Here is a 27,110-nt window from a genome sequence, read left to right on the forward strand (position 1 = left end):
ATGATCCTCATATCACAAAGAAGTAGGAAAATCCCTGGATTTGTGGGATTATAGGCAATGCTAAAGTGATCTCTTTTCAGGGATACTGACTGAAGACTATAAGATTCAGCCAGAGCTTTTTGCTTTTTTCTGAGTTCATTTATTCAGTCCAGTCATCTCAGGATAGCTTGCTTTTTAAAATGAACTTTCAAAATATTAAAAACCATGCAGATACTAAGCAAAAGGAATAAGAGAAGTAACAATGAATCTTGAGAAATGACAATGAATAAACACCTTAGGAGGATTTAGGCTTACTGAAGACCTGTCCCCATAAATGCATTCTGCAGTATTTTATTAAACAATTGGCTGAAGAACTAAAACAATCACTTTTTGGAATAACTGGGTGAGAGAGGCAGGTCTGGCAACAGTATCAGGATTGCCCCTGTAGATCTGTGGAGAGGCAAAGGATATACTATACACAAGGGTAAATGTTTAAGAGAGAAGGGGATTTCCTCTCATTGCTTTTTAATTTTGTTATGTTATATTCTTCCACTCTAATTTTTGTTCTTTCACTGTAAAACATTGCACGCATGCAATAAAAGTTTATTATGGGAAAACAGTGCAGGATGTAGTAGGCATCCTGAAGAGAGTCACAAAACTTGAAATTAAAACAGAGGATCACCCTTCCCATTCAGAAGAATGCGAATGTTTAACACTTTCTATTCAGAAGAATGTCAGATACTAAGTTAGATATACTTGTATTACTTGCATATGTATTGCCTAACATAATAATTTCATATTAACTCCCCATGCATAGTACTTTTCCAGGGCTCTTTGAAAAAGGTCAGAAATAATGTTATTCCTGTTTTTCAGATAAAGGAACTGAGTTACAGGGAAGTAAATTGACAAACCCAGGCTTCCAGCAAATTGACCACAATGCCTCCCAGTTATCCTGGACATCTTAGCACAACACAGATCCCTGCAGTTATTATGGATATTTTTACTTTTTATCCTTCTTGCCAGAGCCTCTGACAACTTCCACTTTGGGGATACAATGTGTTTAGCAGTCATTATGGTAAGCTGTGATTCATGCTGTTTGGACCCCATTCATATTTTGTGTGGCATAAGAATAAAGTAAATTACATCCTGGAGAGCTTTGCCAATGAAATATTAAAACTGATATCTGAGATAAAGCTCCTCACTGCTGTGCTTTTCAGCAGTAGGAAGGGAGAAATGAGAAGGGGCAGCACATTAAATCTGATGGCTATTCTTCCTGGTTTTACAGAGAGACTGCTCTGATGTTTTTGAGGCTGATGATGACATGATTACAGCCCCCAAACTCTGTTGAGCCTCAGGGAGGGAGAAGTTCAGGGATGGTTTTCCATCTTTTTATGTACCCAAACTTAACTTCTGTTGGCTTTCAGGCGTGCCATTGGCTTCTATGGGAACAGCATCAGCTCTTGATCAGGCTGGTCCTGATCCCTGTCTCTGTGTGCACTGGTCTGATCCCACAGGGAGTGGGTTTGTGATTCTTCAGCTTTCTACAGGGCTCATTCTCTGAATTAGTTTGGTCTTGGGTCAGACAAGCGTCAAGGGTTGCCTAAGGAAAGGGGAACAGAGGTGCTGTCAAGGGTAGTATGAGAATGCCAATGTTTGATTGCAACTGGACGTTGTGAAATTGTTCTCTTGGAGTTTGCTTGTACTGGCAACCACTGACACTAGGTAAGAGTCCCCTGTCACTAATCTATCCATTACAGAGTTCATCAATCCATTATTTCATACCTGGCCTTGCTGCCCATTGGCTTTACCGTGTTTCACCCTTTCACTGGACTGTGCTGGACTGCAGATGCCTCTGACCTGCCCAGTCCTACCAAGGTGAGCCCAAAAAAATGACATCTTCACTTTTTACATACATCTACCACTGACACAGGTATAAATGCACAGGGAATCTGATGATGGCTACACAGCAGCATCCTCCTTTGTCTTACATTTGAGCCACTAAGGATTTCAGTTTTTTTAGGTAGTGTTACTGCACTGGTTATTGGGAGAGACCTTATGCAGTAGTATCCCGTCTCTGCGTATTTGACCCCTGTCTATCCCCTATCAAATTAACTCTTGGGATAAAATTTCCCTCACTAACCACCAGATCCCCATCACCACACCTCGAAAAAATACATCCCCATGGGTAGAGGGATGTGACATGATAATGTCACGCTGTACTGAGCATTAGGGAGCGAAGCATGAGGGTGGAAGTAGTGAGCATGGCTTTGAAGCCACGCCTGCCACGGCTCAGCAAAAAGCATCTTTCCCTGCTAGAGGAAGATGGTTGGACCAGGCAGCCTCCAGAAGTGTCTTCCCACCTCAGTCACTATGATCTTGCGATGTTTGCGTCAGACTATTTGCTCTCCCCTGTGTGTCCGTCTGTTTGAGTTAGGGACACGAATGTCCTTTGTCTACCCGCGATGCTAGCTTGCCCGCAGCGTGTTTGGGATGAACAGCCGGAGCCACCCAGGTGCCCTGACAGGGCGCAGGTGGCACACCGGGGAGGCTCAGCTCAGCGGCACGGCTGGGCAGCGCACACCGGAGCGGCACGGGCTGGGAGCGGTTAGTTGCGGCAGCGGTCCCCGGTGCCCAAGGCCTGGTGCTTCCTGCCAGAGCCCTTCCATAGCGAAAACCAAACGGGTTTCCGGATGGCAGAGGCGGGCGGGCAGCACCTGCCCGCTCCCGCACCGCATGCCGCAGCCCTGCCCTCCGTGGGCGCACTAGCGGCGGGCGGTCCGTGCCTAGGAGCGACCCACAGGAGCCAGAGCTACCGCCGCCGCCCCTCAGACACCGCGGCCGGCGCTTATTCATCCTCCCCGGAACGCCCGCCGGGCGTCGCCGGCCGCGGCAGGTGGGGCAGGTCTGCGGCGCGGGGGTCGCTGGGACGCGTAGTTCCTTGGGGCAGGCGGCGGCGGCGCGGCGCGGCGACGCGGACTACAAGCCCCAGGGCGGCCCGCGGGGCCCGCACCGCGCGTGGGGCGGTGGCGGCGGCGGCGGCGGGAGGTGGATCCTGGCAGCGCGGCCCCGCGGCTCTCGCCGCTCCCGGGGGCGGCCGAGCGGAAACCCGCCCCCAGCCGCCCGGCATCCAGGAGGGCGACGGCCGCGGCCAGGGCGAGAGGGATGCGCCTCGCCCTGTCCGACAGCGGCGAGCAGCGGCCGCCCTTGATTAGCAATTAGCCCGTCCCCAGTCCCCCCTCGGCAAGCACTGTCCCATGAACGCCGACCCGCCGCTGGCAGCAGCGGCCGACGGCTTCTCCCGCGGTGCTGGCGTGCGGGTCGCTTAAGCCATGGGGAATGGGATGAATAAGGTAACCCCGCTCGTCGTTGTCGCCGTGCGCGAGTGCATGTGTGCGGGCCAGCGCGGCGGGGCCGGGGGCGACTGTCCCTCCCCGCCTCGGGGCGGGCGGGGTGCCGTGGCGCCCCCGCCTTTGTCTCGCCCCGGCGCCGCGGGCACCCGCTTTCGGAACAAAGGCCAGGGCAAGAGGGCTTTTCCCTTGGGTTTTGGGGGTCCCCCGCCTCGGGGCGAGGGCGGAGGGACGGAGACCGCGGCCGCGCCGCTCCCTCAGGGCGCGCCGCCCTCTCCTCCCCAGTCGCAGCGCGGGCGGGCGGGCCGGAGGGGGGCCCTGGTTTCGGTGATGTGCTGCCTGGGCTTCCCCTTCCCGAGCGAAGCCAGTTCCTCGCGGTCGGCGAGGGCCGCCGTGCCCCCGGCGCCGGGCTTCAGTGCCCTCTCTGCGTCCCCCAGCCCCGGGGGTGCCGTGGGGCAGAGCCGGCAGCCCCTGAGGCGCGGCAGGGGCCGGGGCGCGGGGCTGTCAGCGGGCGCCGCACTGAGCCGAGCCGGGTCACCTGGGCACAGCCTGCTCCGCTCCCGGGCCGAGGAGCAGCCGCTGGACATAGGCTGGGCCCGCACGGTACCGGTGGGACAGGAAAGCGCTCGGCCCCAGTGGAGATCGCAGTGAGGAAGAGGAAGGAAGATGGATCTGTTTTGCAGAGGGTGTTGGCCTTTTGGCACTAGGGGGCTTATTGTACGCACCGACTCCCCTGTCATGTCATGGTGGTTACCTAGGGGCCACTGTGATTTTTCTCAGTATCTCCACCTCTGTTTAAAACCCAGGTTTGAAAGTGTGGTGGTAACTAGCCTTTTATATATAGCTTACTATGAGGAACAGAAGTTGAGTCATCTCCTCTGTCTTACATCCTGCTTTGAGTGCTTTGGGAGTAGCTTTGCTGTGTGGCCTCTAACAAAGCAGAGGAGAACAGCTAGAAATAGCTCCTCACATTTTGTCCCAGTCTGACATGCTTGCCCCTGGAAGCGTCATCAAATTGTTGAACATCCAGAGTGCTTAGTGTACCACCTGGAAGGGGAAGCCTTTCCATCCTATGGGTAGAGACATTGAAATAGAAACCTTTGGCAGGGAAAACATCTGGCTGCTGAGGAATCGAGTTAGTGTGTAGGAGGCAGAACCTCCCTTGGTCCTTTTCTCAGTTTTTGCTTTCAAAGTCTGGGAATAATGCTGTAATATTAGCCACTCATTGATATTAGCCTTCTAGAAATGGCCAGTTAGGAAGAAATACAGAGAAACTTGTTTTAGGCCTCTGGCATATTTGTAGTAATTTTCTTGGAATGCTTGAAATTATCAGAACGTTTAGAGGGATGCAATATGGGAAGCTTAAGTTGCAGTCTGGGGAGAAAAAAAAATAAAACCGAAAGGACAACTCTCAGCCCTTTGAAGCTGCATTGCATTTTACTGTGGTACTATGTGGGTAGGAATTGGCAATCTGTGACTGGCCAGTTTGGTCATTTTAATTCTGTTAAATGTTGCCCTGACATGTACCACCTGGTGCTTTCAGGACAGGCATAACACCACTTGGATTTTTCTCCCCTTTCTTATAGCTGTATCCAAGAGGTTGAGCTGTTCAGCAGTTTGAGAAGGGCTGGCTCCTTTAAGGAGGCTACAGTCATGTTGGGTACTGGCCATCAGGGTTTATATTTGTAGGGGTCCCACATGTTGGTCTGGAACTTGCCACCTTCCGAATGTGCCTCTGGATCATCTCTTCCTCCTGATCTCATGAGTCAGCGAAGCTGGAGGGGCAAGGGGAAGCATGCAGATGTAGGTGGTATTTGCTTGACTCAGTGTAGTCAGTCAATACAAATTGCCTTAGTTTCCAGCTGAAGTGTGTTTCTTGTGGTAGATCTGTATACAGATGGTAGGAAAAAATAATCAGCTTATTTGATGATGGATTATTTCATTTAAGGAGTCCCTTTGTACAGATGCCAAGGGAAGAGGATTAATGATCCCTGGAATGGGTGTGGTAAGAAAGAGCTCCAGGGATTGCTACAGCCTCTCAATACTGATCCTTTCTCAATGGCATGGTCCCTTCTTTATTTTTCTGTCCCATTATACTGATGTATTTCATAGCAAATAGCAATTGCATGTGGCCATTAGAATGATAAGGGCTGGAGGCCTGGCATTCTTTTTAAGTAAGGTTTATCTTTCTTTGCTAATTTTCTCTGTAAAATTATCTTGGCCTAGGTTTTTTTTTTTCCTAAAGCCCATCCTAGCCTTCTGACATTTCCTGAATTAAACTGAAAGCATTTGTTCATAAACACCTTTTTTATTCTGTTCAGAGAAGGAGAATCAGGTTGTGAATGTGCATTGACATGCCTAGTATTAATTTTCAGTACTTCACCTTTTTTTCTTGTATTTTTAAGATGTACATTTTACAGAATGAGTAATGGGGTCTGACTTAGGAAATTGTCTCAGTAGTCTGATTTGTGTTCATGGTTAATGTCTAACTTTGACTTGTATTCAAAGTTCAAGTTGAAGCCTGTGGTTGAAATATAGAAATTTTTTCCAGGAGCTGAAGTCTAGTGGCTGAGATGGTGACCAGATTTGACTATCTGTGAGCAGGATCTTGGTGAAGAGCTCTTCCTGGGGTTTAGTTGTTGTTTAGAGCTGTTAAAGTTAACTGACAGTTATTCATGTAAACTCTTCAGAAGATTCGAGTATTATCTCTATGAAAAGGGCAGATAAGCCCTGCTTGTTGTAGGAGTGGATTAATAAGAAATTTAAACCAGTGTGGCTAGTTACAGCTGAGGTAGCTAATTTTATGGAAGTCAGAGAAGCTGTGCCAGTTCATGTCAGCAGCAAATCCCCCTCACTGATATGTGCCACTCTTGTGTACTACTGGACAAAGATAGGTTTGTCCTCTCCTTTTGCAGTGCCCCAACATCTCTGAGAAAGCCCCATGGACTTCTCCAGAGTACCCATCAGTACTAACACAACCAGAAGCAGTGTTAGGCAAGAGTTAGATGCTTTATTATAAGCATTTGTTGATAGAGGAAACAGCAGCAAAGTAGCCCTTTAAAGCCATTTTCCAGAGAGGTGTGTTGTCAGAGAGGACTGACAGAAGCATTAGCAACTACTGTCTGTTCCAGGGCTCAGACTTTGTGCAAGGTGGAGAGCATGAGCTGCTCTCATGCGAGGTACAAACTAGGACAGACGTTGGTGTCCTTGTCCCTTGGTGCATTTTTTACATCGATTACTTGGTCTGTGGTCATTTTCGCAATGTTTCGGATCATATAAAGATGCTACTGTTTTTATTCATATAGCAGTGGTTGAGAAGTTCACAAAAACAACCACCTTATTTTTCTACTCTTCTGACTCCCACCCCTTCTCTCTCACACGCCCCTCGCTGCCATCAGCCTTCGTTTTGCACAGCCTGGAGTTGCAGTTACTGAAGGCAGTGTGAGATGACACAGCTGAAAGTTCCCAGCCATAGTTGAGTGCTGAAGTATTAGTCAGCATGACATAAAGATTCACTTCTTTTCAGGTAGCTTTCACCCATAGTAATGTTTCTTGCTTTTAGAATGACTAGTACAATAGGGATAACATCTGTCCTTGGTTGCACGGTGTCCTAATTACCTGTCTATCATACAGCATTGCTTCCTGATGCACAAATGCAGACTTCTGGATTTTTCCTCCTTTGCCAGTAAGAAACCTCGTTTCTGCAACCCCCCAGTGTTCCTCACTATCTTTAATTTCTAATGTCAAAGCTTAATGACTGTGAATTGAAATTAGGCTTTTATTCTCTCTTGAGAATACACGTTTGATGCAGAAATAATGTCTTGGAGTCTAAAATGCTATAGTCTACAGCAGTAATGGTGTGATGGAAGATCTGTGCTGCAGATAGGAAATACCAGACCGCTATTTCAAAATAGCAGAAAGCCTTTACATTTTTTTTTAATTTTTTATACTGAAGTTGAGGGAGCTCTTTGGGGTGATCTTGTTAGTGAAATTCGTTCATAACTTGAGTCCCTTTTGCTTTAGAACATGATTTTGTTTGCAGAATTTAGTCTCTTTGGCAGTGACTCTTGAGTACTGCCCTATTTGGAACAGGTACAGGCTTCATTTTCCTAACCTGGGATGCAGCATTAGAGTTGCACTTCTAGCAATGTCATCGAGAGTGCTTGAAATACTGAATTGTCCCTTGAAACCATTAATCTTGCACACATGGAAGGGGACAGCAGGATGTTGTAAAGCTTCTTTACCCTACACCATACCCTGGCATTGGAAACTGGCCTGGGCATTTTCGCTGTCTCTGTAAGAATGTTGAATTTGTACAAATGAAGAGGGAAGGAAAAGGGAGAAATCTATCTGAGCTTCTTTTTGCAAAATGTACAGGTGCCCATACTAAAGAACTGTTTTCTTTATGAACCAGTGCTGTCAATCAGCCCTTAATTTTCAGGCAAGGGTCTACAAGCAATCAGGTACAGCAAGGGTCCTGGAGAAGGTGTCTTTTTGTATCGGGGCGGGGGGGGGGGGGGAGATAATTGAGCCCTGTGTTTAGAGCTAGTGTGACACAGAGACAGAGCAGGCAGAGTGATCACCCAGCAAAGCCTAAAGGGAGGAATGTTTGCACAAACCAAAGCTGCAAGGAGTGCAAGAGGTGCTGCAGCTTTCTGTTTCCCGAAAGGCTCGATAAATAACAGCGAAAGTGATGCTTTGACCAGATGAAAGTTAGGGCAGGTCAGAAGCTGTTTTACAGCCTCTTTTGCTGGCCCTGCTAACCTGTGCATGGTGAGCTGGGTCACCTTTCAGCAGGAGGGCTGCAGTGAAACCAAGTCTGTGGCAATGATCCCTGATGAAAAGTCCTTCATGACTTTCCTAAATAGGTGGAGTTTTCCTTTTAAGTAGCTGTGCCTGAGAGGATGTTGCTGCTGTTGTGGTGACACTGGGGTGTTGCTAAGGCTATAGGAAGTCAGTGCTGATGTATCTGTATTGGTGGTATGCTATATGTGGACTGAAGAAAAATGGATTGTATGGTTTCACCACCAGAGTTCTGATCTCCTCAAAGGATGTGGGTGTGGGTCAGAGACTTCACGTGGCAGAGAACAAAAATCTTGGCCAGCAGTTCAGTGTGCCTGGTGGTTTTTGATGTCTGTACTGCTGTTCCCAAGTTTGGGAGGGTTATGAGAGGGTAGGAGGGGTAGCACTACAGTGTCACCTGCCTCTGTGGCTGTGCGTGCACGTGCCCTCAAGCACGTGCTGGTCCTTGGGCAGACCTTGATACTCCCCAGGTACCTGGTACTTGTTATGGAAGGAGTCTGAAGTGAAGTTAAAGAATGTCCTGTAACTGACCCCTGTGCAGGCATCCGAGAGTGTGGGGTGAAGGGGTAGATCTGTGAGAGAAACATGCATTTCACAGACTTTCAGCAGTTCTCTTGCTATGTGAGCACACAAATTACTGTTTGCAGTGATTTCCTCTAAGAGCTCCACAGTGCTGCAGCCCTGACTTGCATGGCTTTACACTTCAAAAGCCTCGAAGGATGTCATTTTGCAGGGCTTTGTCCAGCTTCCTTAGCAACTTTAGGCAAATCACCTTTGCTCTGTGAAGTTTCATCATTAGTTCCATGAGGGTAGCTGTTACCCTGCTGCGGGGGGGCAGGGGAGAGCTGTGTTGTGAGGCTGCTTTGTAATTTGTAAACTACATTTGCTGTCCTTGGAGAGCCTCCATTAAGTGAAAGAATCCCCACGATTAACAACCCCCTTCTGCCCAGGAATGCTGTCAAAGCACAGTATGCCTAGAGCTATCTGGTCTGAGAAGGTTGCAAAAGTTGTCAGCATGTTTTAGATTGCATTTCACAATAATCTGCTAAAGTAGTATGTTCCATCCTGTATGCAAATTGAACTTTGTCAAATTGTCTTACCACAAGATATCTATATTTGATACTATATTTCTTTCTCACAGATTCTGCCTGGCTTGTTCATTGGCAACTTTAAAGGTAAGATTAGTTTTATTATTATCTCTAGGATTACTTAGCAAGAGTCCTAAAGTGTTTTGCAGGCACTCAGAATTCTCTGGCATCTCTGTAGCTTTTTAACCCCATCTTGCTTCATGTCTGGATTCACCTGGTAGCACTTAAAGAAGAACTCGTTTGCTCTCTCCTCTGTGTGCTGTGCTGCAAGTACTTTGAGAAAAGTAAAATGAATACCATCTCCTTGGAGTATGCTTCAGCTGGAATTCCTAAACATTGGCCTGCCTTAAACGATTCCCGTGCTTGGCAAGCAAGCCTGTGGGCCAGGCAGATTCTTTGTAAGGCTTATTGCAAGTCCTCCTTATGAGTAAAGGCTTACTATACCTCCTGCTCATTGCTTTCATTATTTTGGTTATTTATAACAACTGCTAAAGAGTTCTGTTGTCACCGCTTGTGAGACTGATATGTCTGCTGCTTGCAGCCTGACCACTGATACTCACACTGTCTCTGTTGCAGATGTAAGTTTCTATGGATTTTTTTTCCTTCATGCATAAGGTTTATTTTTTGTGTACAGAAAAACAGACACATTTAGAAATCACAGAAAACTTTATGCAGACATCCAAATAAATGACCTGTTCTCAAAACACTTCCTTAGCAGCAGTTCTGGCAGTTCTCTCTCTACACAGAAGTAAACCACTTGTGCATGTACAGTGTATCTGACATAGATGTGGACCCCATATTTCCTATGCTTGGGTAAAACAGCAAAGCAGGGTTCACAGGGGCTCCTGCAATAGATACCCCGTCCTTCCTGGGCAGTCTGATACCACACCCAGTCTGTTAAGGCTGGCAACATCTACACTGGATTTAGATGGTGTTGCACCTTCTCTCTGCCTCATGCCCACTGTTCCTTCCACGCCTCTCCATACCAAAACCCGAGTTCAGTGGTTTTTGCCTGATTTACCTGCTTCTGGATCTGCTGACCCATACTATGGATCCAGTGCTTGCTGCCCCTTGGGACATGGAGCTGATAAGTTTGTAAGGCAGCTCGGACGTACATGTGAGGTTAAAAGCTGCCTTTTGCCACACCATAAACACAAGTACAGTGGCTACTGTTTGAGGGAGTTAATCGTGCCGTGGTAAGGAAAATGAGAGGATAGAGGTGATTTCATGCTGATAATGAAAGGGGGAAAAAGAAAAATATAGGAAAAAAAAGAAAATAAGGCCAAAAGGGTAGTTTTGAAAGCCTTTGGATGGAACCATTGCATGGTCTGATGACAGAATTAAAACTTGGTCACAGCCATGTTACTTCCTCTTTTTGTTTTCTTTTCTCTTCCTGAAGTAATTCAGGCAAGGGGTGGAATTGGGAAGATGTTGGATAGTCGAGTTCCTTAGGTTTCAGGTAGGGTGGTAACATGGCTCCCAATCAGTCCCTCTCACCATGGCCATCCCACTGGTAAGCCCTTGCCCAGGGGAGTGAAACTCAGCAGGAGCATCTGTTTGCTGGTGCAGCTCTGTTTTCAGAGCAGGGGACTTGGCCAGGGTTGCAGAGTGAGTCAGCATCTCTGCCCACGCCAGGCCTGTGGCCCTGTCTCTCCCCGTGTGCCTTGGGAGTGGCCCTGGAATTGCAGGGCAGGTCACACCCACGTGGAGAGCAGAGGTGTGCAGGTGGAGGTGCTGTGGCTGGGAAGTGTCTCTGGGAACCTCACTGAAAAAAGCAGAGGGTGTAATGCCTCTGCTTACCTCCAGAAAAGAGAGGAAAGACTTTAACCCCAGTGCTTGTTTTATGGAGTCTGTTTTTTTAAATTAATTAAAGTACAAACAAAAATGTCCGTTTATTTACTGCCATGACCTTTGCTAAGATTACATTTAATCATTACATTCTCCCCTCACAAGTACCTGTTATAATCTCAGATAAGCTACCATACTTGGAGAGGAAAAGATAGGTTTTGCAGTACTTCACTAATACGAGAGCGTGCTTTTACAATTCTTACCCTTTTCTGCATTCCTTGTGCCTCAACATCCCCTTGCCTCACTGCTTAGGAGTAGTTGCAGCAAGCTCTCTGTGCGGTGAAGTCATCCCATTTAGGAACAGGATGTTGGTTAATTACCAGTGTATTTTTCTGGAGGACTTTGATCCTTATGTTCTTGGGGCATGTTCTGATTTGTGAGACTTTTTTAAAAAGTGACTAGTGAGCATTGAGGCTGCCACGAAGGGGATCACTGACTGAGAAATACTCAGCAGCATGTGCAGTTGGGACTGGTCAGAGTATCCTGATTTAGGCAGCTGAAATGACTAGCTACTCATAAAGGGAGAGATTTATAAAATTATTTCCTGTAATGCATTTTTGATCAGTCTCCCGTTTTTCAGCTTAAGATTGATAGCTTGAAATTGAATAAAATTGCATCTTGTCAGTAAGAGGAGGAAACACTGAATCCCTGGTGTTGTGTGTCTTGCCCAGACACAGGGCTGAGGATTCTAGGCACTGAGTCCCTGAGCTGGGGTGGAGAGGAAGCAGCTTCTCCTGAAGTTGAGTCAGGGGAATGTCTGTAAATCGCTCTGATCTGCCCTCTGGAGGATAGTCTTTCCCCAGTGGCTCCTCAGGGAGCCTGGGCATGCACGGTTTCCAGAGCTCAATCAAAGTACCATCCTACTCACACTCCTGTCTTGCTGCTGCATGGGAGACCTCTGGGAACCCTGGCAGTCTGGGAAAAGGCACAGTTCTTCTAGATGCATGCCTTTCTGCTGAGTGAAAGTAGGATGTTTGAGATGTTAAACACTAATTCTGGAGGGCTGTTGTCTGGAGAAGGCATTCAGGAATTGCTCTGATTGGGGAATTATTATTCACCATTCAGCTATATTTCTGCTTTTAGGCCTAGTAAATTTAAATACAATCTATGACAGAGCAGTGCAAATTCTGCATTTGACTGGGAGATAAACTGAGGCCCAGATACAGCTTGTGAAATGAACCTGTGGCAGAAATGGGAGCTGAGCTTGCTGCTTCTGCTTTGTTTGGTGCTTCACAAACCTCTAAGCACATAGACTTGAGAGAGGCTTTAGTAATCACCTTAAGGGTCTTTAGGGTAGAAAGTTACATGTAGTGCTGATTATGAAAAGCACTGAAGTATCTCCTGAAATCCCCCTAAGTCGACAGAGCTTGAGTATGTCTCTGAAAACCTTTCCTGAATAAGCACAGATTTTGGCATGTGTTCAAGTGCTTTTTATCTCACAGGCTCTATAAGCATGATTCAGCTCATCAGTAGCACATGAAAAGTGTGGCATGCTCCTGAGAGCTTATATTTGAGATTGCACAGCTAGAGGGCAGAAAAATTCAAGAAGAACCATAGATGTCCATATAAAATACAAGACTGAGTCTGGTCTGAAAGCCCAGAAGGAAACAGCACTTGAGATTTTTTCTTTGAAATTGAAGGAGTAGTTATTTCTTTGCAAATGGCAGAGTAGCAGGCTAAGAGGGAAAAATGAGGGAAAAGAAAGAGGAAGTTAACTCCTCTTTCTGCCTATGGTTTTGGAGAAGATTTGTTTTGTTTCATTTGTACCTTACAGATGAAATACGGTCCTCTCAAAAGACAAAGAATTTATTGTGGGACTGCATGTCCACTTGTCTTCTGCACTGGAAACCTGATGGCCCTTTAAAGTCACCTGTGCTCACAACAAAAATGGTTGCTTTGTTCCTTAAGGGATTGACAGGACAGCCTGGTTCTCTGCACAAATGGAAAACAAAATCTGTTTCTTCTGATGAGAGATTCTTAGTGGGTGTTCAGTTTGCTTCCAAATCAAGAGGTGTGGCAGTAGCAGAAACCAGAGACTCAAGAGTGTTTCTACCTTGAATATTAAAGAGCTTGTGTTCTTCCTTGTTTGTAATCATTCAAGGTTTTTTTCCATGGAATATTTGGGGGCTTTTTAATTTGAAGGGGAAAGCCACAATATGAGGTTTAATTTCCCCAAAGAGTCCAGTATTGCTGTGGATGGTCTGGAGAGTCTTGGGGAAGTTTCTGCCCTTCCTATTACTAAGTGTATAAAAAGGCAATGCCCACCAAGTAGTTCTGCTGTGTTTCTAAAGTCAGTTAATTCCTGTTCTCATCTGCTTACTATTTTTTTAAGTTCCATTTCCTAAGGCTTTATATTAGATACTGAAAACAGGAGAGGATGGAGGTACCATTTCCTTTTTCAGCTTCACCTTTTGAAGGAAGACTATAGGTACTCCATTAAACAGAATACTGACCTCTTTCCCCACCTTTCTTGTTCCCCAAAAAGATCCTTCTGAGAGGATGGGACAAAATATATTTTAGAACAAAGTGTGAAGTGGAGACAGGAGAGTTGGAGGTTTTGTTCATGTACACAGTTTGTGTGTGTGTGTGTGTGTCTGTAACTGCACATAACTGGATTCAGGAACAAAGCTCTCCTGATGGGAAACCATTCTCAGTAATAGCTCTTAGTGCTCTGAACCACTGCAGAGGATGTTCTTCTTTAGGTGGCTGTCTCTCTATCTAGCTCTCTCCAAAGCAGAAGAGAAAGTGTAGACAAAATTTTGCTTTATATAATAAAAACAAGAAGATGTTATGATGATGAAATTGTCTCTATACATCTGCAGATTGAGACTTAATACTGTTGTACATGCTGGGCTGACTTGCCTTGTCTAAGAGGAAGTTCTTATCCCTCACCTTGCATTTCTGTGGAGGCACTAAAATACTGAAGACAGAGAGGATGGTTGTAGGTACATTTGAGACTTCACTACTGTACTATTGGAGTTGTTCAGTCATTGATGTGCCTTAACTGCAGTGGTTGGAGCTGTGTCTCTCTTTTGCTGACAGGGATGGAAGCACACTGCACTAGGTGATTTTCTCCCCAGCACACAGTAAGGCTTCCCAGAGCTGCAGGGAGAGAAATTCTGAGGCCGCAGTCCCATTTTGATGACTTTGGCATTGGTTTTGTATATAAGTATTTGTAGCTCTCTGCGTGAGTAGAGGTCAAGCTTGGAGTCACAGTATGAAACTGAGGGAAAAAAGGCTAAATGTGGGAGGGAGAGAGGAAGACTTCCCCAGTGTGAATTGTGTCATTTTGTGTGAAGAGAGAATTTCCCAAAGGCTTTACTCAAAAGTCCACATCTGCATTAGCTTAGAAGCATTTTGCTGTATGACACAGAATGTTAGGTAAGCTGTTGTTGAGGAATAATACTGCATTTGAGGCACTCTTTAGAGGATGCACAGGAGGGGGCTCTGGTAGGTAGGATTAATCATAACATTTGAAAATGGGGTGTTTCACACTGTGATTTCAAAATGTGAGCTTGCATGAGCTTGTACAGCATTGTGCTACAGCAAAGAAGTTAGAATTGCAGTGGTGGTGGTGGTTCTTTTGGTTTTTGGAGGTTCTTTACATAACTTCTAAATTTTTTTTTTGTTATTTATGGTATGAGACTGTGAGTGACAGGATATATTATTTGTACTGCTGTTTAAATAGCCTTATCTGTAGTATCTGTAGAGACTTAAGGCAGGTGCTGGGGAACCAGGGGAATTTCCCCTTTGTAAACTGTTTGAAGTTTAGATCCAGAAGTAGCTGGGAAGCTTTTTCTCCTCTACTTTAGTGAATTGAATGCTTATTTCCCAAATATATTAAGGACTTGTTGGCTACCTGGTCACATAGGTCTGGGATGGCCATTTCCAGCTTGTTTCTAGGAATATCTGAAATCTCAGTGTATAGTTTTGATTTGCTGAAATTCCTTTAGCCTGAGTCTCTGTTAACTGAAGAACTAAGGTATTTCAGTCTTTTTGAGTTGTACTATGTCCATTAGGCCTTTCAAACTAATTCAAAGCAGTCAGCATTTAATTTGGATCATATCTTCTTTTAAAGCAGTTTGCCTTGTGTGGCAAGACATTTCTTACCACATAGGTCATACTGATAATTAGAGATTGGGGTCTCATTGTGCTAGGTGTACCTTAACACCGTGAATTCCAGCCAGCATGCTCTGGAGTCTGCCCTTAGTCTTTGTAAGACAGAAAACTGATTTTTAGGGGCACTTAGGCTGGTTTCTGGGTTTCCAAATCCTTGCCTGCTTAGGCATTCCCTAAGGAATTGAGACTGTCCTACAAACTGTTAAAAAAATCTGAAGGTCAGGTGGATTAGAGGATGTCGCCTGGCGAGCATTAGCATTTCTTCTTTGAAATGTTTTCTCTGAGATTTTTAGGAAATTTTATTTGTTCTGTGAAGCTAGGCTTTAATTCTGTTTCAGATAGAATTTGTGTTAATTCTCTCCTGAAGGATTAGGCATCTGTGTTGATCATGCAGGCTTGAGCAGTAGTGAATAAAATCCTTGCAGTTTTAACTCTTTTTTTCATTTTATTAGCTGTAGAGAAGCTTTCATAATTGGATTAGGTTTAAATTTCATTGCTTGTTACTGTGCTCACTTGAATCTTGTCTATGGGGCAGTATAATTAAATGTCCAGCTCTTCTTTGTGATGTAGAGAAGGCATTGAAACGTTATAGTAAGTGGATAAGACGACCCGAGAGATGCTAATTGAACTCTTGCATGTACATAAAGAACGTACAGGTGATGCTATTATTTTTGTACCTAGAGAGAGCCGGTTCGAAACCTTTGTGGTCAGTGCTCTCTTTTTGTGTGCAACCAGGCTAATGTGAAAAGATTGTATGGGCAGGTTTCGAAGGCAGGTGTTCCCATCACAAAACCACTGCTGTACTTACCGTGGTGTGCTGTGCCATTCTTAAGCAAAAAGGTCAAAAGTAGATGGGCACAAGCTAACTTCTACCTGTATTGGTGGTTCTTTCAGGTTGTTTTTTGACCTGCTGATAGTTTAGTATGGGGAAAGTTGCTCACTGATGACAGATAGTCTATTTTACCCTTTTTTCTCATAGAATCAAGCCCATGGTGTTGCCGTATCTAGCATCAAATTTTCAGTCACCTCAGTTTTCTTTCCAGTTTTGAATGTCTGAAACCCCTTGGTTACAGGTCTAGGAACCACCTTTTCACAACTGCACTTCCTTGCTGTAGCATTTTGCTTTTTTATACATTTGATATATTTATCACCTGTCTCTCTTTAGACTTAAAATTATCATTTGTATTGGCTAAATGCACATTTTTCTCTGCTGGTTCACCGAAAGTAAGAATCTTGTTATCATCGTGGCTTGTCTGCAGAGACCTCAGTTCAAGTGATATGGTTGGCTTCCCTTCTCAGACCTGGATATCACAGGGTCTGTTTCCCAAGTGAAAATGTATTCCCTGAAGGGGGATTTGTGGGTAGAGAGGAGGTCAGATATTTCTTGTACAGCTCTGAGTGCATGTTCAGATGGCCATCACCTGCACACAGGCATGCACAGACTTACATTTCAGATGCAAAATACATGAAACTTCTGACTTGAGAACACATTCCTGAGTCACTTAAGCTTGGTCTTTATATAGTATATAATTTGTTTTGGAGTTAGAAATGTGTCTTCCCGTTACCCACTCTGATGATGGTGTTCTAGAACAGCTGCATTTGAGGTTTTGCCTGACTTTATGCAGCTTCAAAAGGAAATGTATCAACAATAAGTAACTTTTCAAGGTGCACAATTGAAATGCTATTTCAAGAGATTAAAAAAAATATCTTCCTTTTTTCCCTCTATCACAGATGCCCGAGATGTAGAGCAATTGAGTAAGAATAACATTACGCACATTCTTTCAATCCATGACAGTGCCCGCCCTATGCTTGAGGTAAGAGTTATGGGGGACTCCACAGTAAATCATTCCTTTGCAGTTGACTGTCACAGTCATCTTGGGGTTAATTTTTTGTTCTGTGCAATTGATGTTTTGAGACTGATTTTCTTGAAAGCTGTAGTTTTGAGATCCAGCCACAGGTTTTGTTGTTGCTGCTGTTATAACAACAAGAAAAGTAACTGACAAGGGAAAAGAACTACACTGTCAGTCTGTATAACACAATAATGAGATTGTTATTAATTTAATAGTAAAGGTAAGTTTCGTTCTGGGTAGAGTTTAAGCATCACATAAACAGCATTCCTTCCCCAGTACTAACCCTTCTGTGTACTTGGGCCCCTTCCCTTTATGGCAGATGAGTTTGCAGTCCTTTTCTATGTGAAATGGCCTTATTTAGGCTTGGAGTGTGGGAGGAACCAGTGATCCTCACATAATAGATCTAAAATAGCAGGGCATCTGTAGTCTTCAAAACTTTACATAAAGTATTATTCCCATTTTACTGAAGGGAAACTCATCTGAAGACCTGTATTTACTGTGTTATCTTGAGCAGGGAAGGAGCTGGGAACAGGATACAGGTCTCCTTTGTTGGAATGCTATGATTTCTTCTTTACACCAGCTTACCTTGGAGGGGAGTCTGCCTGGGCTTTGCTACATCTTAAAATCCGGCTATTTGATTTATGTCAGGAACTATTATCCTCTAAAATTTGTTCGTTCCTTCCGTGCATTCCACTTCTCATGAAATGTGGCAAAATCGTGGGTAAGGCAGTAGTTGCTGTTAGCCCTCATATGCTGCTGGGAATCTCTGCTTTTCTTTTTCTTCATGCAAAATGTCTCCAGTGATTTCAGTTCTTAAACTACAGAATTTCCACTTCTCCCAGGCAAGTCAATAGGTAAGCCAAACAAGAGGTGTCCCCAGTAGTCACAGTCAACCCCAATATCAAGGTAATAGTAAACTCTGGGTTGACCTTGAATTTATAAATGTGCTGCAGCAGATTTATAAATGTGCTTCATAAAATAAAATGTGCTTTAGCTGTTGGCTTTGTTACACTGTCAATTTGACTTGTGTTGTGCCTGATGCTTGTTAAGTCTGAAACAGACTGAATTTCAAGAGTGCTTTTAGTTGAAGAGATAAACATTTGTGCTGAGTAAAGGAGATGTCATGTTGCCTCTAGGGTGCTGGTCTTTAAAATGAATGGAATTTTGTTTTGTTTTATCATATTAGAAAAGTAGGAAGACAGATCAGCTGCATGATACAGATCAGCTGCAGCCTCAGGCCAGTGCTTCTGGTGGTGGTGGTGGTAGTTTTGGCAGCCCACACACCACCCCCTTGCTTGTGGTGATGCGTCTGTTTGTGAGGCTGCATGGTAAATAGAACTGGGAGCTTTTGTGGTTTAAATATAACCAGGGCACCATTTCTTCCTTTAGTTACCACCACAAAAGTCGTGAAGGATTATGCTTACCCAGCTCTGCTCCCAATCTGGTTCACAGCAGCGTCTCAAAAGTAACAGTGGCACATGAACAACAAACACGTGAACAGTGTAACTGGTTGAGGATGGACTTGCTTTAATCACCCCTGCTTCCAACTGTGCCTTCGATTTTCTCTGCATACAGTATAGTTCCTTTAAAACTCCTCCCCAGTTCCTAAAGTAGTGTAAGGATTTCAAATTCCATTTCTTTGGGAGCTGAGCTAATTTTGATTACTTTATCAGTCATGGTCTTACTGCGGTGATTGTTTGTGACTGAATGCTTCTGTTCAGGAACAAAAGCCTAGAAAACTTTTGCTAGGTTTGGTTACTTCCTTTGTTATTTACATCTGTGCCAGGTTTTAGGTGGGTTTGTTTACAGCTTGTGTGTCCACATTGTGCTTGGGGATTGTTCTCATGTCCACTGAAATCAAATAGAAATGTTTTCCCTATGTGTATCCCTCACCACCTTTCTCACCAAATTTCACTCGTGGAAAGTGATTACTTTTTGTTCAGAAATCATTTGATGTTATTCAGACTTCTAAACATGCAATTGTGGTGATAAGGAAATGTCTTTTCCCTGAGATTCCCTGTTTCATGTGTATGCATTTATGTGAATGCTGATCACCTGTAAAAAGCTGCCTTTGCTTCTGCAGTGGTTGCCTTTGTCTTTAACTAAGAATATTTTATCTCCAGAATTCCCTAGTCCTGTAGGAGATGTAGGAACCTGTAGGAAATTCTACAAATAATTCATTAGACAAAGCTTTCTGTGCATGCTAAGGAGGGTAAGTGTTTTTTGATATTGAAAAGCCAGTACTGTATTAGTAGCATGTTATCAAAGAGAATTTGGTCTTTTCTGCCTGTGTATGGAACAAAGAATATGGATGCATACTTTAACTCAGAAGTCACAAATTAACAACATCTTGCTTGTCAGATTTTGAAGTTTCATCACTGTTTTGATGCAATAATACATCTGAGTGGAGCACTTAAAGTGGTTTATCAGAAATACTGATTCTATACACAGTGGGTCTTGTGGGTAGAGAATGAGAATGCCTAATCTCTCTTTGTCATTCATAGTCAAAAATGCAATACTCAAGAAATGGAAACAAACATCAGTCTGTGCGATGAACACCAACTTGCTATGGATTGTAAAACTGTTTTCTGCTGTAGTAACTCGAGGCATTGTCCCTCTCTGTGATGTTACAGACTGTTTTTACCTGGTAGTTTGAAATGCTCACAGTACCTTTTAAAAAGTATGCTTTCCTGTGTGACTTAGGTTTTGGGTATAGGTTGCTTCAGTTCCTCCTAAGTTATAAGCTATTAGAAAATGATTGAAGAGTTTCACAACAAAGTATTATATTGGTTAGGTTACATGTGCCTACTGAGATATACTTAAAAAAAAAGTTTTCTTACAGAAATTTGCTTTTGGACATTATCTCAATCACCATTTACAAACCCTTATGGATGTCTGATTCATGGTGGCTCATAATCAAAGTTTCGGAAGTCATGAGTACTTTCAAGCTGGAATAACAGGAAAAAGTAGGTATAAAATTAGTTGAATTCTAAGACTTCTTACACCTTTAGACATGGCTAGCTTGCATGAAGTGAAGACACAGGATTGTTTGTAAGACTTCAAGTGATTTACACTGGAAAAAATTGCCAAAATCTGGCCTGAACTATCTTGCCATATTCCATATTCTTTAGTTCTTTTGCATAAAATGTTTCAAAGAAGTTTTTCCTCTAATAAAACTGACTTTGAAATATATTCAGAGAGCATTCTAAGGCTATTTTTCCAACTAAGTGTACCAGTATTACACAGGATCTTAAGCAATTTGGTGAGAATTTTGTAGTTTAAAGATGCATGTTTATACCTCCTGTGATACAAATATCTATCTCATGGAAGCCCTATGGGTAGCAGGTAGCATGTCCAAGAGAAAAGTGTGCATGCCATATGGAACCAGGTTTGTTATTTCAGATGTAATGAGTGAGAGCAGTGTCCAGCAGCACCATGTGTGCTCCCTCAGATGCACAGGGGCAGCAGCCTTGGTGAATCAAGTTGTTTCCTTCAGAGCACTTTGGATGGCTGCCCATGGGACCCTCACAGATGTTTTATAAATCCACATAAGAGCCATGAGCAGAGAAGAATAATTAGGTTTCTTGCCACCTGCTTTTTCTATTCTATTTCTCCATTAGTTTAGGTTTTAAGATTTCTATTCAGAATATGAGACACTGAAAGGTAGATGGGGAAATATGTCTCCAAGTGTGCTTTAGATAATAGCTTGTCTGGCAACAACCTGTAGGATCCATCCAACAGGTTGTCTTGTGTCTAGGCTTCTGTAAAGCCTTTGACATGGTACCCCACAGCATCCTTCTCTAAATAGTGAGATGAATGTGATGGCTGGACTGTCTGGTGCATGAGGAATTGCTTTTATGGTCACATCCAGACGGTCAATAGCTCAATGTCCAGATGGAAACCAGTCATGAGTGGTGCCCCTCAGGGGTCTGTATTGGAACCACTGCTGTTTAATATCTTCATCAATGACATAGACAGAGGGATCAAGTGCACCTCAGCACATTTGCAGATGACAAAAATTTTTGTTCCAGTTGCTCGAATTAAGGTGTGTAAAGGTATATCTTGTTAATCATAACAGAAGAATATGGTCGCGGGTCCACTGAGGTGTTTATCTCTGGATTTTCCAGGTGTTTAACCCTCTTCTGGGGTTTATATGGAGATGAATGTGGGCCCAACTAAATAGACTGTTGATGTGGATTGTGCAACAGCTTGAAAATAGCTGCATCTCATTCTGGAAAGTGTAGGCTGTGGTGGACAGTCATGTCCAAGAAGCTGAATTTACAAGCATTCTAATTCATTCTCTCATTATTCCTCCCCACAACCACAGGTTTAAATGCTGGTAGAAGGAAGAATGCTTCCTCTGCTGCATTGGGCAGTGGTTGCTGTTTGCAAAGCAGGAAGGAGGACAGTGTGAGGCCTGGGAGAGGGAGGAGTACTGAGTTGTTCTTGTCAAACAGGTGCTCAGACCCAGTCCCAGGGAGGTGTCATCCCCAAAGAGAGGCAGGGATGGATAGGCATTCTGTGGGTCCCATTTCTGTGTGGAAAGTCCATATCGGGTCTGTATGTCATTGTGGCTGGCAAATGACGTGTCTCAGATTCAGACTGGAAGGAAGCAAGACTTTGAGTGTGCGGGTTAGTAATTGCTGGAATATATTTCCAGAGGTAAAAAGGTGGGTTTTCTCATATGCTTCATTTTTGTGTGGAAGTTGATTCAGATGAGGCTGGGTTGTAGCAGTCTTTACACTTTGCATTTTAGAGCTGGAGCATTTCACAGTGCTCGGTCTGTCTGAGACATTTTGAGGTGCCAGTTGTGGTGACTGTTGTGAGCATTGCAGACACCTGTCCATCAGTCAGGAAATGGACTGAAACCAGCAGCTTCTTTCTCACAGTCCACCACACATTTGTCAGTTGCCAGTAATTTTGCTGCTGCTCTTGACCTGCACCAGGGGTTTGATCTAGTAAATGTATGAATGCCATTACCAGTCGCCTGTGATTGTGGAGTCCTTTGGCATTAATTTATTTATAGCATTATCATTGTCAGATTGACTCCTGCTGTGTCACAGGAAGCTTTGATGCTGCACTCATCTGGTAGACATCATAACAATCACAGTAATGTTGATTTTAAATTAACAAGAGTTCATGTGGGCATGCCTGTACTGTCCCCTGTCACAGAAGCTCTCAGTTGTTCCCTCAGTTAATGAGGAACTGCATTAAGATTAGCTTTTTGCATGTGTGGTGCCTCTGTATGTACGTCAGTTTTCTTTCTTTGTTTTCTGTGGCTTCAGAATATTTGTTTGGTTTTTATTTTCAGTATGTTGATCTTTTCCCCCTCATTCTGCAGAGTTGGCCAGAGCACCCTAAGAGGACAGTTATCTGTTTTTCCTTTGTATTCTGATGCCATTAACAATATCATCTTAGTCTGGTATGTGCTGTCTCCAGAGCAGTGGTTTTCCCCTCTTTTTTCCTGAATTTGACTACCTTCATAAGTGTTGATACGGTGAGTGGGTGGAGGCATGGAGAAGGCAGAGAAAAGCTGGTTGCTGACTGAACTACTATGTGTGGTTTTGAGTAGCACAATATAAAAAAGACATTGAGTTATTGGAGAGTGTCCAGAGAAGGGCCATGAGTGTGGTGAAGGGCCTTGAGGGAAAGCCATATGAAGAATAGCTGAGGTCACTTGTTCTGTTCAGCCTGGAGAAGAGGAGACTCAGGGGAGACCTCATTGTGGTCTTCAGCATCCTCTGGAGGGGAAGCAAAGGTGCAAGTAATGATCTCTTCACTCTCATGACCAGGACTTAAGGAAACAGCATGAAGCTGAGTCAGGGTAGGTTTAGGTTGGTTTTCAGGGAAAAAGTTTTTCACCCAGAGGGTAGTTGGGCACTGGAACAGGATCCCCAGGGAAGTGGGCACCAGTACCAAACCTGTCAGAGTTCAAGAAGTGTTTGGACAACACTCTCAGGGAACTTGGTGTAGTTCTTGGGGTGTCCCGTGCAGGGCTGTGAACTGGATGATCCTGATTGGTCTCTTCCAACTTGGCACAATCTATGATTTTTAAATCTCTTTTGTCCAGTCTATCAGTTTATGCAGCCTGCACAACTTAAATGAAATGTAACTTTGGAAGTAAAGAACTTCTCAGACAGGTTGTCTTATAAAGAATTTTAAATACTTTTTTTCTTTTCAAATTCTAAATTTTTTATTCTAATAGAAATAGGGTTTCAAAAACTTAGTCTGAAAGGGAACTGAAAGAGCACAACAGTTAAAAAGCTCTGTGATGATATTTTAGAAAAATCTTTCATACTCCCTGAGTAAACAGTCAAATGCATTAATAGAATACAGGTAATGAAAAGATGCTGTAACTGGAACAGAACCAGTAAGTGTGAGGAATAGAAGTTGTGGAAAAATAAGGATGCTGTGGAGGAGATGTATAACTTCTCTGCACCAGATTAATCACTGCTGAATGCTGTGATATACCTGTTTCATAAGGTCTTAAGGATGAGAAGCTTGCAACTGGGGAAATCACAAGAGGAAGTGCTGAATCAAGATTATGAATTAAAAATAAAGTGTACAACTGGCTGCTAAATTCAGACCTTTGGAAGATAGTGAGGAGCTAAATGAACACCTATGAAAAACTGAGAAATGTTTATAAGATAAATGGTCATAGCCTGAAGACCTGGTATAGATAATGGATTCATACCAGCTTGCATTAAGATATGGAATCTTGCTTCATATTTTTCAAGTCTGGCTGAATGTTCTAAGTCTTAATTCAGTTTTAGCTGAGCTTGATAATCTTGCATGTTTACCCATGATCTTTAGACTATACATGTGTGCTTTTTGAGAAAGCAGTCAGCTGTTTTAGAAGAACTGAAGTGGCAGCTCTGGCACAATGCAAGTAATCTGGTTAGCACAGTTTGTGGATTGCAATTTTGCAGCTATTTAGGTTCTGACTATAGAAACCTATAATATCTGCAGTTAGCACTTAATGTGATAACTTTGGCCTTATCTCCTTTAAGTTTTCGAATTCTTTCCTTCTATTCCAAGTTTGGGGAAACTTCTTTCTCTCATGGCTGCACTTTCTGGATTGAGTTAATATTTTTATGTATATGTATAACAGCAATTACCCTAAAAAAAAGAAGTCCTGTGTTATGTCCCCAGTTTCCTCACCTGATAACTTTGGAAGTGCTGAAAGCTGCCTTAGTGATTTATTTTGTAGTTATAGATTCAGAGAATGGCTTGGGTTAGAAGGGAATTTAGAGACCATCTCATTCCAGCCCCCTGCTTTGGACAGGGACACCTTCCACTACACCGGATTGCTCAGAGCCCCGTCCAGCCTGGCCATGAACACTTCCAGGGATGGGGCATCCACAGCTTCTCTGGGCAACCTGTTCCAGTGTCTCACCCTCACAGTAAAGAATTTCTTCCTATATTCTAATCTAAACCTACTCTCTTTCAGTTTGAGGTACTTTTCCCTTGTCCTATCACTACATGCTCCTGTAAAAAGTCCCTCTCCATTTTTCTTGTAGGCTCCCTTCATGGACTAGAAGGCCACAATTAGGATACCCCAAAGCTTTCTCTTTACCAGGCTGAACAGTCCCAATTCTCTTAGCCTTTTCTTATAGGAGAGGTGCTCCATCCCTTTAAACAAACATCTCAGTAGCCCTTCTCTGGACTCTGTTCCAGCAGGTCCATGTGCTCCTTGTTTTGAGGGCCCCAGAGCTGAATGCAGCACTCCAGGTGGGGGTCTCAGCAGAGCAGAGCAAAGGGGCAGAATCCCTTCCCTTGCCCTGCTGCCCACACTGCTTTGGATGCAGCTCAGGATGATGTTGGCTTTCTGGCCACTGAGTGTTCATGGCTGGGCTGTGTTGAGCTTCTCATCCAGCAGCACCCTCAAGTCCTTCTAGGCAGGGCTGCCCTTGATCTGTTCATCCCTCACTCTCCGAGGCCTGTCCTCACAGAGATAGTAGTCCAGAAAGCATTTGTCTGGACTCAAAGGCATATCACTGCTTAACATGAACTAACTAAAAAGGGAAATACTGGGAAACCAATCAGCTGTAATTTTTTTTTTTTAAACACAAAACATCAACATATGTTTTGTGTTTTTTTAAACACAAAACATCAACTGCTCAGGAAGTGGAAACAGCCAATCTATTAAAACTGTATTGCAATATTGGATAGCATGCAGAAGTCTTGAACTGTAAAAGGCCTTTCATAGATGAAAATTGCATCTTTATGACATGACAATTAAGACCCTGCTGCGTATCACTGGGCAGCATGTGCAGGTTCTGTTGTCAGTGAGATCCAACCCAAACACTTACAGGAACTGTTAAAGAGGAAGATGGTAAGATAGCCTTCAAAATCAGAGGTGCTATTATCATATAGCAAGGTCATGGCTGTAGTATAAAGACCAGCTCTACAAATCAATAATTTAGCCAAGTTGGACTGTTGCATTTCCATCCGTAGCACTAAACTCGTGTATCACCAGTGTTAGAAGCTGTTTGGTTTTCAGCCATTGTGTTAACTTCAAGAGAAAGTATACAAGCACTTCTAACAAAAACCCTTAACTTTCTTCTGATGTTTCACTGTCTTTTCATGGTAAAGGTTTCCCCTCATGAGATGTTTCAGAAGACCACACTGAGCAAAACAGCTACCATTTTTCTTTCAGGTGTAGCAGCACCAGATGATTCTAGTTTGAAGTAATGCCCTGTCTGGGGCATTGATTCTGCTTGTGAAGCTGGGAGCTCTGACTAATTTTTCAAATATTACCCCAGTAGCCCACTAAGAAGCCAACAGACTTGCACAAAGCAGCTTTTAAAGTGTGTCAGGCCAGGCCTTTATGATGGGGTCCTCCTGGCAGAGGCTGCTCTGGTGATGCACTAAATTAGCTCATAGTTTGACTTGCTCATCACACATGAGCTGTGTCAAGGGAAGCACATTCCTGTCATGGCAGGTGGCAGGGAGGAGAGGATGAGGACTGCTTGGAGCTTTCAGTGGTGGGCTGTTTGCATGAGGGATGTTGAGACCAGTAGATGTCTGGTGTCTTTGATTGCTTGGTTAACCAGAACAGGACAAGTGCTCTGACCTGCCTCTGCAGAGGACATGATGTGGAATGTGTTAACCCACACTTCTAATCACAGAATCATAGAATGGTTTGGGTAGAAAGGGACCTTAAAGATCATCTAGTTCCAACTCCCCTGCCATGGATGGGCAGGAACACTTTCCACTAGACCATCCAATCTGGCCTTAAACATTTCCAGGGATGGTGAATACACAGCTTCTCTGGGTAACCTGCTCTAGTGTCTCATCACCTTCACAGTAAAGAATTTATGTTTAGTATCTAATCTAAACTTCCTCTCTCTCAGATTGAACCCATTGCTCTTTGTTCTGTCACTGTATGCCCTTGTAAAAAGTAAAGTGAGCTTATTCCAGAGGTGTAGTGATCGTGTTCCAGCATTCCCTTAAAGAAAGAGGCAGTTGTGATGTATTGTTTTATTGTAGCACTCAGGGACCCCCTTGAGGGTTCAGGGATAAGTGTGATTGGTAGTGCTCAGATATGCCCTGACATGCCTGGGAGCTTGAATAAATCATGTAGTTAAGACAGACTAACGAAGTCCTTCCTCTCAGCTGAAGTCCTGTAAATACTCTTGGTATGTCCTGAAGGAGATAAACCACAATTTAATACAAAGCCATTAGTGTTTTCTCCCACTCTGCATTCTTTCATGAGACAGGTTAGAGCAAGAATTCAGGGTTAGAATTAGAAATAATAACCACAGCTCTGTGCAATTAAAAAAAATCTTTAAATTTTCAACATTTGCCTCTTTTAATTTTAGAGATGGGGAAAGAGGGTTTTCACAGGACACTTTCTATTTGTGATTGGCACATTCCAGCTTTAAGGAGCTTTTCAGTAGTGTCACTGAGACTACTTCCTAAGAAAACTATGAACCAGCATTGTAAAAAATTCTGACATTGTATTATTCCTGATAGTAAGAATGAAACATATGAATTCTATTGCAGAAGCATCCCATTTGCTGCTGTTCACATTGTTCATGTAATCCCAATTTTGCTTATAATATTTTTCAAAG

General features: G+C 43.7%; 1 protein-coding gene across 1 annotated transcript in view; it reads left to right on the forward strand.

Moving 5' to 3' along the window:
• The first annotated feature begins 3,052 nt into the window (after positions 1 to 3,052).
• The window catches only part of DUSP22 (dual specificity phosphatase 22), a 43,561-nt gene continuing 19,503 nt past the window's right edge, over positions 3,053 to 27,110 (forward strand). Inside the window, exons 1-3 of the mRNA XM_066559017.1 lie at positions 3,053 to 3,329; positions 9,271 to 9,304; positions 16,916 to 16,998. Coding sequence (XP_066415114.1) covers positions 3,309 to 3,329; positions 9,271 to 9,304; positions 16,916 to 16,998 — 138 coding nt within the window. The 5' untranslated portion in view covers positions 3,053 to 3,308. The remainder of the gene's footprint in view (positions 3,330 to 9,270; positions 9,305 to 16,915; positions 16,999 to 27,110) is intronic.

This window comes from Molothrus aeneus, chromosome 1, assembly GCF_037042795.1.
Source record: "Molothrus aeneus isolate 106 chromosome 1, BPBGC_Maene_1.0, whole genome shotgun sequence".
NCBI lineage: Eukaryota > Metazoa > Chordata > Aves > Passeriformes > Icteridae > Molothrus > Molothrus aeneus.